The 13,220-nt window shown below is 53.5% G+C and overlaps 4 protein-coding genes across 4 annotated transcripts; 3 read left to right on the top strand and 1 right to left on the bottom strand.

Annotated features, from left to right (window-relative positions):
* Window positions 1–1,033: 1,033 nt before the first annotated feature.
* COCCADRAFT_30013 (uncharacterized protein) lies at window positions 1,034–2,713 on the top strand (the record flags this gene model as incomplete). Its single annotated transcript, XM_007718708.1, has 1 exon — window positions 1,034–2,713. The coding sequence occupies one exon, from the start codon at window positions 1,034–1,036 to the stop codon at window positions 2,711–2,713; it is 1,680 nt and encodes a 559-aa protein (XP_007716898.1).
* A 1,061-nt stretch (window positions 2,714–3,774) lies between these two features.
* COCCADRAFT_8886 (uncharacterized protein) lies at window positions 3,775–4,680 on the top strand (the record flags this gene model as incomplete). Its single annotated transcript, XM_007718707.1, has 1 exon — window positions 3,775–4,680. The coding sequence occupies one exon, from the start codon at window positions 3,775–3,777 to the stop codon at window positions 4,678–4,680; it is 906 nt and encodes a 301-aa protein (XP_007716897.1).
* A 602-nt stretch (window positions 4,681–5,282) lies between these two features.
* On the bottom strand, window positions 5,283–8,583 carry COCCADRAFT_108180 (uncharacterized protein; the record flags this gene model as incomplete). The annotated part of the gene is made up of 3 exons (XM_007718706.1): window positions 5,283–7,432; window positions 7,486–8,464; window positions 8,527–8,583. 3 exons carry the CDS (start codon window positions 8,581–8,583, stop codon window positions 5,283–5,285), a joined length of 3,186 nt encoding a protein of 1,061 aa, XP_007716896.1.
* A 2,843-nt stretch (window positions 8,584–11,426) lies between these two features.
* COCCADRAFT_30010 (uncharacterized protein) lies at window positions 11,427–12,437 on the top strand (the record flags this gene model as incomplete). The annotated part of the gene is made up of 4 exons (XM_007718705.1): window positions 11,427–11,448; window positions 11,598–11,767; window positions 12,032–12,069; window positions 12,191–12,437. 4 exons carry the CDS (start codon window positions 11,427–11,429, stop codon window positions 12,435–12,437), a joined length of 477 nt encoding a protein of 158 aa, XP_007716895.1.
* Window positions 12,438–13,220: the final 783 nt, after the last annotated feature.

The raw sequence follows: 13,220 nt of genomic DNA, 5'->3' as shown, positions 1-13,220 counted from the left end.
CAACACGGACACGAGCAAAAAGGGCGCAGTCAAGTAGCATACGCACACGCACGCAGGAACGGTGGCTCCTCCGTGATTGCGCATCAGAACCCAGCGTTTCAAAGTCTGCAGTCTGCATCCAGCGTCTGGCTCGGTGGCCAGGGGGCCTGCTTTGGGCCTAGCCCGATGCAGGGTCGCTGCTGGGTCGCTGCTGAGCTGCTAACCCGCCCTGTCTGCCACCCACGCCCCGTCACCTTATAGCGCCGCCCACAGTCCCCACCGCCCGTCTCGCTCTCTCTCTCTTCTCCCTCCTCTCGCTGTGCCCGTCACTTTTCTCTTCCTCGCCCCCTCCTCCATCTCGCCCTTTCCTCTTCCATCTCTCTTCCTCTTCCGCTTCCGCTCTCTTCCACTACCACCACCATCCCCTCGCTCTCTTCTGCCACCCATCCGCTGCTTCTGCATCTTCTACCTGTTCCGCTTCTTTGGACCAGCTTACCCTCCGCCTAATCTGCCTTTGTGTGTGAGAGAGCGCGCCAGTCCCGTCGCTCCCCACCATCCTCTAAAAAAAAAAGAACCCACCCCGTCGACGCATCATCCTCAGCTTGCCTGCCCACTGATCCCGTCACGGCTTGTTCGTGTATTCACCTTCATCTACAACCAAAAAAAAGAGAAAAAGAGCTTCCGTTGCCGCATACCTTGCAGCTTTTGTGCCCTAGGCCCACCCCGCCTACCCGCTACCACATTTGCTCCTGCCTCCCAACCCTGTGCATTCCGCCGCACCACGCAGCGACCTACAGCCTTTGTTAATAGCTCCAACTGCATTGCCCATCGGCCGGTTTTCGATTCCAATCTCTACCTTACACCACTTCTGATCAGTACGATCCTTAATCCCGTAATCGCCAGCCCCTTCGCACGTCCGCCCACCGTCGACTGTCGAGCTCGTCCGCATCATCTTCGATTCTGTATCCTTTCTCGTGTGCACTTCCCTGCATACGCTTCAACCCCCAAACTTGCAGCCTTACCCTTTGTTCGAACCTCTTTTTAGACCACCAAAATGAGCATGGACGCTGGCGGTCTTGCTCAAATGACGTACAACAACCAAAACAACAACTTTCAATCCCAGGCCGGATTCGGCGGGCCCACTGCCAGCTTTGCCTCGCGCGGAAAGGGCGCTCAGCTTAAGCGTCTCAGCGTTGCCTCGCCTCCAAAGGTCGCCTCGATTGCCGAGGACTCGATTGCCACTCCCCGCACCAGCCGCTCGCACCTTTTGGCTGGCCTTCGCACTGCGCCTAAGACGCCCACGTCTGCTCAGCCTCCTGCTTCTGCGCCTTACTCCCAGGCACAGCACAACGTTGGTGCCAACAACGCTGCTAACAACAACAACAACAACAACAACCGCATGCCCAGGCAGCAGTACAACGGTGCCAACCAGGGTGTTCCTCAGACGGCCATTGGCTCCGGCTTCCGCGGTGTCAACCAGTTCCAGCAACAGCAGCAGCAGCCAGACTACTACAATCAGGTCCTGGCTCCTCCTTCTTTCGAGTTTGACGATGGCGAGATGGACCCCAACGTTGCTGCCCAACTCTTGGCTACTGAAATGTACCTTGCTCAGAGGCAGCAGCAGCTTCAGCAGCAACTGCTTGCTCTGACCACGCAGCAGTTTGGCAGCATGAACATGTCTGGAGGACATGGCTATCCCAACACGCCATACACTCCCCAGATGAACGCCTATGGCCAGCAGTTTGGCAACACTGCTGCTATTCAGGAGACGAACCAGCCTGGTGTCTACCTGGTCTTCAACCAGATGACCGGCCAGTACCAGTATGTCGTCGACCCGAGCTACCAGCAGGACAACGGTGCCGTCCAGGCTCTCAACGCCATGGCGGGTCTGTCCAACTCCCCGCCTCCGCCAACCCCGCGCTTTGCCGGATCGCCCCCCAAGGTTGACACCCCTGTCCTTCATGTGTCGCCTCCCAACGAGAGCAACCCCAGCCCCTGGGCCACCCGCAGCACTTCGCCTCCCAAGAAGTCCAACACTCCTCCCCAGGATGTGGTTCCTCTTCCGCCGCCATCCGCCAATGCCTTCCGTCGCGGGCACAAGAAGAACCCTTCTACTCTTGCTGTTGACGCAAAGACCGAGGCTGCCGAGGGTCCCCGCTCTGCTCTCGCCCGTTCCGCTGGCTTCCCTGCTACCCCAATGACTGGCACTTTCGGTCCTGGTCAGGCACGTGCTGGAGAGCACCCTGTCCGCCAGCCCCGCAACCCTCCTTCCATTGAGGAGCTCAAGGAGCGCCCCACTACCAAGCACGAGGGTAGCAAGAACTTTGCTACCCGTCAACGCCGTCAGGCTGTGGGCAACCTTGTCCGCGCTGGCATTGGACGCCGTGCTCACCGCACCAGCAGCGGAAGTGCCTCTCCGGACAGCGAGCATTTCCCTTCGTCTGACAACGACTCGGACAGTGTCCGTAGCGGAGGCAGTGGCAGCCTTTCCGGCAGGCCCAGCATTGGCAGCCTTCGTGCTGTAGCCAATGGCGCTATTGGCTCTGAGCGCAAGGCCTCCAAGGAGCGCTCTCGCGACAACTCTATCAACCGCACCTACACTGCCAACAGCGTTAGCAGTGATGACGGTGCCTCTGTTGGTGGCGGCCTTGTTGACATCCGCCCAGAGGAGCGCCGTGGTACGCCCAAGCTCATTCTCACTGGCACTGAGAAGCGCAAGAGCCCCGTCTACTAGGCAGTTGACAAGATCCATTCCGGGACTCTGCTCCCTTGTGCATATTACTGTGGCGCTTTACCAAACCTGCTTCTTCACGGCCCATGACGACTTTTTTTTTATCATCTTGCCCATTTGTTCTTACTGATTCCGTATCCCGGCCAAGGTCGAGCTTTTTTCATCGTTCCAAACATCACGATTACCTTTCGTCTCTTCCTTATAGGAAGATCTTCTTTTCCCAACCCTTTTTTCCTTCTCTCCTTCTCGTGTTTATCGGACTGTTATGCGAATTGCTTTTACGAGCATGGTGGGCTCTGGCTTTTTGGGATCGGCGACTTGGTTTTTTCATGCTTCACGGACAACGAACTCTATTGCCTGTGGCTAGAGATCATTGCACTCCTTGGGCACCCTTTTTTCTTTTTCTTGTGTTATCATTTACTTTTAGCAACTTTGTCCGTTTTTTTTTGAGATCAACTCGGTCGCTACTTCTGTGGCTATGGGTGGCAAGGCGGAAAAACCAGAGATGAGTGAATTCAATGTAGAATGAGATTGTTCAATGCAATAATCACTCGCTTACAAAGGAAGTTGTTGTCATTGCTTTGTGATGTGATACTGGGACTGCACGTTCTTGCTGGTCGTGCTTTCCCATCTGTGCCCTAGCGATCATGAAGTGCTGATCTTCGGGTACACCCTTTTACCTGTGCACTTTGGGTTTGCCGAGTTTGTGGGTTAACATGTCAGTCTAATTTCGGTACCCCGGAGAGAGGGGGGGCGTTTAAACGGTTGATCGACGGTGTCAACTTCGCTTGGTGGCTTGCCAATGGCAAGGGGGTGGAGATGAATCGAGCGATCGTTACAGGGCTGAGGCTGGGCTGTGGTTTAGTTTTGGTTTGGTTTGGTTTGTCGCCAACGCGGGGCAAGTTCGCGCGACCCGCGACTTCAAAAAAAAACATACAACACCAACACCACGACACAACTGTACGCAATCGACTCTCCACACACTACCAGTTCTCTCTCCCTGTACTCATAAAAGAACCAACGCGCATAACGACCACAACCAACGACCCTCCGCTACGCACATAATGGCCGAACCACCCCTCGCTCCCCCAATCGTGCCCCCACCTACACCTCCAACCTCGCTCCCCCTCCATACCCCGCCACCCCCCTTCGACTCCTCAAACCTCACGCAAATAACCCAAGGCGCAGAAGCTCTCCTATACACAACCTCTTTTCTCTGGTTCTCTAGCCCTGCAATTCTCAAATACCGGCCTCCAAAACCATACCGGCACCCGACTCTCGACCGGCGCCTCACCCGCCAACGCTTACTCGCTGAAGCAAGGAGTTTGCTGCGAGTGAAGAAGGAAGGGGTCAATGTGCCTGGGGTTTTGGGAGTAGATGTGGAGGAAGGTTGGTTAGTGCTTGAGTTTCTTGGGGGAGGCACGGTTAGGGGTGTGCTTGATGAGTGGGCGAAGCGAGCTGAGGTTGCGAAAGATGGAGTTGAAGAGGGAGCAAAGGAGAAGGAAGAAGAACAAGATATGATAAACCTCATGGCACGAATAGGTTGTGAAATCGGTAAACTCCACGCCGTCGGTGTATGCCATGGGGATTTGACAACGAGTAATATCATGGTTCGCTCACCTACCCCTTCTTCTTCTTGTTCTTGTTCTTCTTCCTCTTCCTCCTCGTCCCCATCGTCGTTGTGGCCATCAGAAGAAGACAGCGAAGAAGAAGAATCAAAGAAGTTGATACGCCACGGCACCATTTACCTCATCGACTTTGGTCTCACCAGCGCATCCATAGCAGACGAGGACAAAGCAGTAGATTTATACGTCCTTGAGCGCGCATTCAGCGCTACGCATCCTGCCGCTGAGCCGCTGTTCAAAGAGGTGCTGAGGGCGTATGGGGACACGGGCAAGGGAGCGAAGAGTGTGTTGAAGAGGTTGGAAGGGGTGAGGTTGAGGGGACGGAAGAGGAGTATGCTTGGGTGAATTGATTGTATATATGTTTTTTTTCCTCTCCCCAGGAAATAATTGAGCTACAGCATCCACGGAAACCGGACAATATATTTGTGTATATGTTTTTTTTTTTGAAAAGGGACAAAGGTACACACTTTGAATCAAAATATTGAACCAAACACTTCACCGTATATATACCCTCCAAGACAAAAAAAAATAGAAAATATTTCAACAACACTTTAGGTAAGGATTATCAACCAGACAGACATCATGAGTACACCGTACTGGGGAAAATGATAAGTAGTGATATATTGCAAAAAAAAAATAGAAGCTATCTAGGATAAACAGCAACAACAAGATACACTACCAACCAACTTGTAATTGAAACAAACGAAAATCGTCGTGACCGTTCAGGCCGAAGGGGAGGCCGCTTCCCAACAAAAGGTATAAAAAAATATATATGCAAAAACCCTGTTGACAAAAAAAACGCCATTTGCGGGAGGGCAATAAGATACATAATCCCCCCTTTCTCTCGTACAACAATTGGTTTGGCCAAAAACGCCTGGTTTTCACCCTAAATCCCTATGGCAAACAAGAAAAGAAGAGAGAACAACAGAAAAAGACCGTTCAAGTCCTTAGTCGTCCTTGACACTAGCACTCGCATATCCATCATCCACATCAGACTCCTCCTTCTTCTTCTTGGTCCCCTCCGCCTCCACCTTCTTCTGCTCGAGCCCGACAAGACTCTTGCTTGCGTCAAGACAGCTGTTGACAATCTTTGCCCTGACCTTGTTCGACACGCCACTTCTCTTGCCAGTCTCATGACCAATCCACATGCGGAGAGAACTGGCAATCCTTTCCAGGCCCCGGCTAGTGTCAGCCTTCAGACTGTCATCAGCCATGAATTGTGTGAGCACCTTGTGGGCGGCGACAAAGCTGAGGAGTGTGGTGGTGGGCTCGGGTAAGTAGGTATTGTTGACGACGAAAACAGCGCGACGACGTGCCTCGGGAGTTGAAAACGTAGATAGCGAAATGCATTTAGCGAGAGTGAGAGCCTTGCGCACATCGGGTGCTACAAAACCATTACCGACAATGTTGATGAATCCGGAATCGGCGGGCTTGGGTGTAGATGGGAGGGCCTCGAGAGCTGCTGCAATGCGTTCATTGCGACCCTCATCAAGCACGACTGCTTGAGCAACAAGGGCACGAAGTTGAGCTTGCGAGTTGGGAGGTGCAGCTCGGTAAGCAAGATCAAGGTCTGCGACAACGTTGGGCTTTGGAGTGCAGTTCTTGGTGGCGAGTGCCGTGGCCAGTCCCTTGTTCAATACGAGGCTCGAGTACCAGGCAGCAAGCGCATCCAAAGGCGAGCAGATGGCAAAGTCTTCTACAACAGCGTCCATGGAAGTATCCACAGTTGTTTGCTCGGCACTGGGCTTGTTCCAAGCAATGTTGTATGCGCGCTGTACGACTGCAGGGACGAGGACATCGTCACACTCCTTCTCAATGAGCGCAGCAAGATGATCCGGCAATGGCTCAATGCCGCTGTTCTTCTTGGATGTGTTTGCAGCGATGCGATGCTCGCTTCGTGCCATGTTCCAGTAGCTGCGTGCCAATTTCGCGCTCAAGTCGTTGAGTGTCCACAAGGAGCTATGGCCGATAGTGCCAATCTCCCAAAGGACAATTCGGATGTGCAAAGCCTTGAGCATGAGTCTCGCGGGAGTGTCGGGAAGGGTTCCAGAGGCGATGAGTGTAAGGAGAAGTCGGCTCTTGCTAATCTCTGCGTCACCACCAGTGAGTTGAGCATCTAGAGCAATCTCCCAAGCCTTGAGACGTGCAGCTTCTTGTTCCCGGGTGGTTCCGGTGAGGTATGCATAACCTTCCCAGCCAATGATTCTGCGCATGCTGAGCTTCAGCGTCTTCAAACCAAGTGCAGCGATTTCCAGAATAAAGTTGTGTTGTGGTACCCAGACTGTCTGGATAGCAGTGAGCCAGGCCTTTCGGCGTACCTCGACAGGCGAAGCGAGTGATGGTGCAGGCGACAAAAGAATGGATGGAGACTTCTTCTTGGGCTTCGACTTGAAGTCGAGCAGGGGAGCAACGAGGTAGAAGAAGGCACCGAATACCAAGAGAAGCTTGGCCAGAGGAATCTGGGCTGATGAAGCACCGAGCGAGACGCGAGGAGCGAGAATGCTGACCAGGTTGATAGGCAGGGCAAACAAGCCCCGGCCCTCTGGCTCTTCTTGTGACTGTTCGCGCTCGACGAGTCCTTCGAGTATCATCAAGCCGGCGAGAGACCCAACCATGAGCTTGCCCATCATAGCACTGCTGCGTCGTCCGTTGACCATGGGTGGACCGACGGCTGGACGGCCGCCGTATCCCGTAGGGTAGGCGTGTGCGTAGTGTTGCTGTGGTGGCAATCCGCGTTGAAGAGCGGCAATGTTGTCGGGGACAGGAATCATGCCTTGGGGTGGGCCAGACATGGATAGACCATGTGTAGGCGTGAAGGGGTCATCGTGATACCTGTCAGATGCGCCACCTGGACCGTGTAGTGTTATGGGGCCGGATATGGCCATCTTCTCGTAGCTCTCTACCCGGCCTTTCATGGTATTCAGCTCATCCTGTAGACGCTTGTTGCGCTTCTCCAGGTGGCGAATATACTCAGTCGCTTTTGACAGGACAGTGGCCTTGTTGAGTTTGTGTGCAGGAGTGAGTCCTTCGAGATCCTCGGGGTCATCGTCTTCCTCGGTGCCATTTGGTCGTGACATGACACGCAGACTCGGGACACCTGAAGGAGAAGTTAGCAAAGTGTTTGGCAGGACGCGCTGGATGATGACCTACTATCGCGGAGCGCAGCAATCTTGTCGTTGAGGTTTGTCCGATATCGCTTCTCAATCATGTTGTGCGCAGTCTTCTTGGGCGGCGCGCCGCCCTTTTTGCTCGATGGCGCATCGTCGTCCGGCTCTTCGGAATCGGCCGATGACTTGCGCTTTCTCGAGTTTGATGGGGCGGGTTCTGGTGATGAATGCGATGATGTTGAGCTTGACCGGCCATTGTTCAGCGAGTTGGGACTGTGGTGCAGACTCGGCGTGGAGTCAGGAGGCGGTGGTGCAGCATAGTTGGATTGTTGGTATTGCGAAGGCGAGAAGAGGTTGTTGTCTGATAATTGTTGCTGTTGCTGCTGTTGTTGTGATTGTTGTTGTTGTTGTTGCTGCTGCTGCTGTTGTTGTTGCCATTGCTGGGCCGTGTAGTATGCGTTTTGTTGTTGCATGTCGCCTGTTAGCGGCGAGCTGAGGTCAGAGCCATTAAAGTCAAACGATAGCGGCACGTCAGCGCTCTGGCCAAAGGTAAAAGGAACGGCGTGGGATTGGGCAAACATGGGAGCGGTGGTGGGAGTGAGGGTGGATGGTAGTGGTAGCGGCTGTGACTGAGGAAGGTGGGTGATATGGGGTGATGTTTGCTGGCGGGTCCTAGGGTATGCGGCGGGCCCCTGTGGGTTGACGGGCTTGGTGTCCACGTTCTGGGAGTCCTGAGACGGCTGGGCGGGGTTGTAGTGCATCCACTCGTTCCAGTCGGTTGTGTCGTCGGCAGAAGCAGTGAGCGTCATGTCGTCGGCGGCAGTGGTGAGCCACGGGCCGCGCATGGTGCCAAAGGGAAAGTCAGTAGAGAGCATGGGATCCTCCATGGTGGTGGTGGTGGTGGTGGTGGCCGCCGACGTCGTCGTCGTGGGCGGGCTTGGGTCCTGGGTGGTTGGGGCAGAGGCAGCCGGCTCGGGCTTCGGGAGCAGTCTGAAGTTGTCAAAGACGCAGTAAGGACCGACCTGGCAGCGCAGCGCATGTTAGCACAATGGTTAGAAGTGGCTGCGCCCACGGCGTCACGCACGGCGATTCGCTCCAGCTCCAGCCCGTCATCGGGGCTGCCATAGGGGTCAGAAGCCATTGGGGGGAGACTAAGGACCGTCTGCTGCGAAACTAAGGGACCGCAGGCGAGGACGACAGCAGGATACGAAAAGAGCAAAAAAGCGATGGAGATAATACACGACGGCGTGTGCAACACAGCGGGTAGGAAGGAGCTCGGTCTTACCAGCAGCTACTTTGGACGATCTCAAATCATGCCACTCTCTCTCTCTACTCTCTCCCAGATGATGCACAAGGCGAATGCGGGCGGCGGCGGCAGATCCGGCAGAGTGCGCTCGCTCTGCGACAGGTAAGGCAGGCTACGCACAAGCTGCACTCAGCTGCAGCGACTATGGGCTCCTGGGCGAATGGCGAATGGCACTCTTGCGTCGAAATGGCATGCAGCAATCGTGCTACGGCTCCGGGAGGGTCCAGATGGCTTTCGCGTAAGGGAGGATGTTGGAGTGGTTCGACAAGTCGTACGATGATGGACAGGCGACTAGGGGGGGAACGCCCCACGGCAATCGGCAATGCAGTACGTACCAATACCTCACCACCACCACCAAAGAGCTAAGCTGCCGTTCAATATCGTCCGCTCCGGCGAGTGCGCATGTATACACAGTGGGGATGCGCGAGTGAGGGCGAGCGTGTGGGTGTATGTATCATCGACGGGCAGGGCAATGGCAACGACAAGACAAGGGCGGCATCTATTTCTCAGGCCGGATCAGGGGAACTGGTCCTTAAGTTTGTCGCTGGCTGTCTGTGGTCGGCGTGGTCAGAGTTGAGGCTGGCGCTGTAAGAGCAAATCCCTGTCCTCGGCCGCACTGCTCTCATCTAACCGGACACGACCGCCACTGAGATGAGGCATCATGCTTGTCACGTCCATCTCGATAACCGAGTCCTCGACTGCTATGCTATGCCATGTGCATGCCCACCCACGGACTCGCCGCTGTCAACACCTATCCATATCCACAAATCCACACAAGTCCACCGTCATGGCCACGCAAATGGGCTGTGGTGACGTGTGGCGGATCCAGCCCGGTCGATGCTTCAGCCATGGTTCGCCTCAATGCGCTTTCTCCGCCCCGGCCCAGACTACAACCACGCGCCTGCTCCATCGCTCGCCTCCTATAAGCCCAGCACTCACTTGTACCCCTAATCACTCGACTGCTTTTTCGCGTTTCACCATCGACACCATGGCCCTCTTGCTAACTCTCCCGCCTACCAAACACGCCTGTGCAGCGTAGAATACGACACTCGAACCCTGCGTTTGCTGACATGTCAACTCTACCTTCGTCACCACCCACCATCCCCGCGCACTACAACATGCCGGTCCTATCTCCAACCCGCTTTTGCTAGGAACATACCTCTTCGCAACCCTCCGGCGCAACCATAATCTGGCTTTCCATCAATCACACGTCAAAATCTCGCGTCATCCCGTCTGCGCACCCACCCGTTCTCGCCGCAGTGAGACCACGAACTGGTCTTTTTTTAGCCTCCCACACGAACCACCGCCTATCATATATGATTCTCTCAAGTAACATTCTGGGCGAAAAAATTTCCGCATCAACGACACAGGCTTGGCATCGAGGCCAGGCCGTCAAGGACACAACCAAGCGGCCAAATGACATGCCAAATTACAAAGCAAACCTACATGAAACCACGACACAAACACCAAACCCGCCAGGTCTGCACCCTGTACTCAGCACAAAGCATTATGCTTCATTTCGCCTCCTTGCTGTCTGCTCGACCCTCGTGCTCCCTAATGCTTCAACGCTAGCACGGTGCTGAACTGCGAACAAGGAAAATATTTGGCTCTCGTAACAAGAGATGAGTGAACTAGGGACAGCACGGCAAATCCACATAGCCTCTGTTGGAGAGACAGCAGGCTTGTCCACTGCCCAGGCAGCAAGCACATCCTGTCACTGCAACCCATTTTCCTGTCGTGGTAACAGTGCATCTGTCACTGTTGTGTCTTGGCGCAAATCTCGTGCAACATGCTCTAGTCTCTTGTGTGACCACGACCTTCCCTGTTTCCTCAAGGGAATGAGAAAGCTAAGGGAGAAGAATGATGTAGACTGCATCTGAATTGTGCCCGCGGAGAAAAATCGTCACGACTACTTTTCTTTTGCAGAAAAATCACGTATGCTCCTTATCCAAACAGTAATCACTCCATTCACAGAAACATAGAGAACACCCACACGTCATTTGAGAGTGCAGTGGCGGCGATGCTCTGAGCAAATGTCAAAGGATAGTGTTGCTAGTCTTGGTGATGCCTTTTTCTTGCTGTTGCTGCTGTAACAACTCACCTGCTGGATGAACCAACCCTGAAAGTACTGTTTCCTGTGGCAGTAGCTCCGCTAGTTGAAGGCCATCACAATTTCTGCATGCTGAGCGAAAGCCCTGATCAAACACATCGTGTCCTGTGCCAGTCTTGAATTCATACAGTTGCACGTCCTGCATCTGGACTGAGACTCCACCACTGCTCCTCGTAAACTTCTCTCAGCTCAAGAAACATCAGAAACTGAGGTCATACTACCGCCGCTCTCTCTTCCTCACCCCTTTCCCCCCCTCTCTCAGCTCAGAAAAGAGACACGAAAGACTCCATGCTATAGTAGTACCTAAACTGTGAAACTGTGAACTCGTGAAACCCCAGGACCCTGAGAACCCCTAAAAAAAGCAACCACGAGAAAATGTTCCTCCCCTGAATCGACTGTTTATCCATCCACCGCACCTTCTGTCATCAAGACAAACGATTCGTCCCCCAGACTTAACACACACAAAATCAGGGGAATCCTTATTCAAACCACGCCCCCCAAAGTTGCACTGCATACGTAAGAGAAGGACTCCCACCTGTCAGCCGCGCAGCATTCCACAAAAAACACAATGTTATCACTCTTCACACCCTGTATGCCACGTACCCTCTCTCCCAATGTGAAAAGTTTACGAGTCCCCTTGACAGCGGTATTTTCTCTCCCTTGCTCACTCGCCCCAGAAGGGCTCACTGGAGAGAGAAGGGGTGTGCAATTCATGACAGCACAACACGAAGCAACCTAGTTTCTGTCCTCGTGTCCCTGCCACGCCTGTCTCCCTCCCTGCCATCCCTCGTTACCTCGCCCCGCCCTTCCCTCGCCGTCGTTCCTGCCTCCCCATCGCCTCCGCTCGCTTCCTCGCCCACCCTCGCTTCGTCGCTCTCCGGCCACGGCCGCCACATCCGGATGCCCAAAGTAGGTGGAGCCCAAAAGGAAACGAGTGACATTCCTGGCCAAGCCCTGGTATCCACACACACACACACTGCCGCACAACACGTGGTTTCGACAGCCCTCCGGTCCCAGGCTAAATTGGCTGGAAAATCAGAGATACGAACGCCCAGCAGGCACCGGTCTTTTGCTAGTCCACGATAAGGGAAACGAAAGAACGCACGGGGAGAACGAGGCGATGTAACTACATGTACGTAGATGGGGTCATCTGCACACTGACACACATAGTAGATACAGCCCGTCTATTCAATAGTCCAAGCAGCAACAAGGTACTTAGGTAAACTAACTTGTTCTCACCGACTAAAAAGAATTAAAGTGAGGCTTACCCTCATCCATCCCAACAAAGCAAACAAGTAGGCCAAAAAAACGGCCCTACTATGTGCTTACAAGCGTCAACCCGACAGACGCACACCTTACCCTGCGTCTTGCTCGTACGTTAATCTCACCTCTACCTAGTAGCTTGCCCTTGCAGTTTGAGCCCTTACAAACCTTTTACCCTGGAGCGCGAAAATTTGCTTCTTCACAAAAACGCCCAGACGGGATAATTTCAACCCTCCCAAGGTTGCCGAAACCCAAGATTGCCGAACATGGAAGCCAAAAGCACACTGGCACACCGACACACCGACATACAGAATGAGAATGGATTGCGACCGGGGAACGGGGAGCGGACGGTAAAAACGCTTGGATCACACCCTTACTTTCGCACAAAAAACCAAAAAGAAAGGAAAAACCGAAGCCCATTGGAGGCTGGGTCTGTGATCTCTTGCTCAAATCAAATCAAATCTTGTCCTTGAAAAATTCCACATCGGGCGTAGCACGTACACACTAACCCGCCCAGATAGACACGCATAGAGAAGGTGGGGGGACAGTAAAGCACGATTTCCGTCCTCAAACTTTCCTTAGCTCAGATCGAGCGAACCAGAACTTACCCTCGATTAACCTTTTTCTTTCTTTTCTTTTTTTGTTTTCGGGTTTCCGAGTTTTTTTTCGCAGACCAAACAGACATGTCAGAACATAAGAAAGTTGTTTTGTGCGCCACATGTACACGCTTTCTTAGCGTAGCGTAGAAACACTTAAACTCTTTCGGTGACCCACGTTTTAGTTCATATAAAAAAAGGCTCTAGGTTATCATAGGTTAGACGCAAAACAAAAACAAATAAATAAACGACGGAGATGCGCGGCTTCGCGGAAGAGCGCCATGCCCTTTTTTTTCCTTAGTAGATACACTTCGCGACAGCCAAAACTTAACTTGCTCAATCTGTATACGAGATTCTCCCTAAGCCCGTTTCCAGATTTAAGTTTGAACCCGTCCGTATTTTGCTTTTTTTCGCTTTTTTTTTTCGTGCCCTTCTTTTGCCCTTCTGGCGCGAGCACAAGAAGGCATAGCGCCTCAGGTACCAACGATAATACCAAACAGGGG

This window comes from Bipolaris zeicola (assembly GCF_000523435.1).
Source record: "Bipolaris zeicola 26-R-13 unplaced genomic scaffold scaffold_249, whole genome shotgun sequence".
Taxonomy (NCBI): Eukaryota; Fungi; Ascomycota; class Dothideomycetes; order Pleosporales; family Pleosporaceae; genus Bipolaris; species Bipolaris zeicola.
The sequence above is the reverse complement of the archived record's forward strand: the minus strand, read 5'-3'. Positions and strand labels throughout refer to the sequence as shown.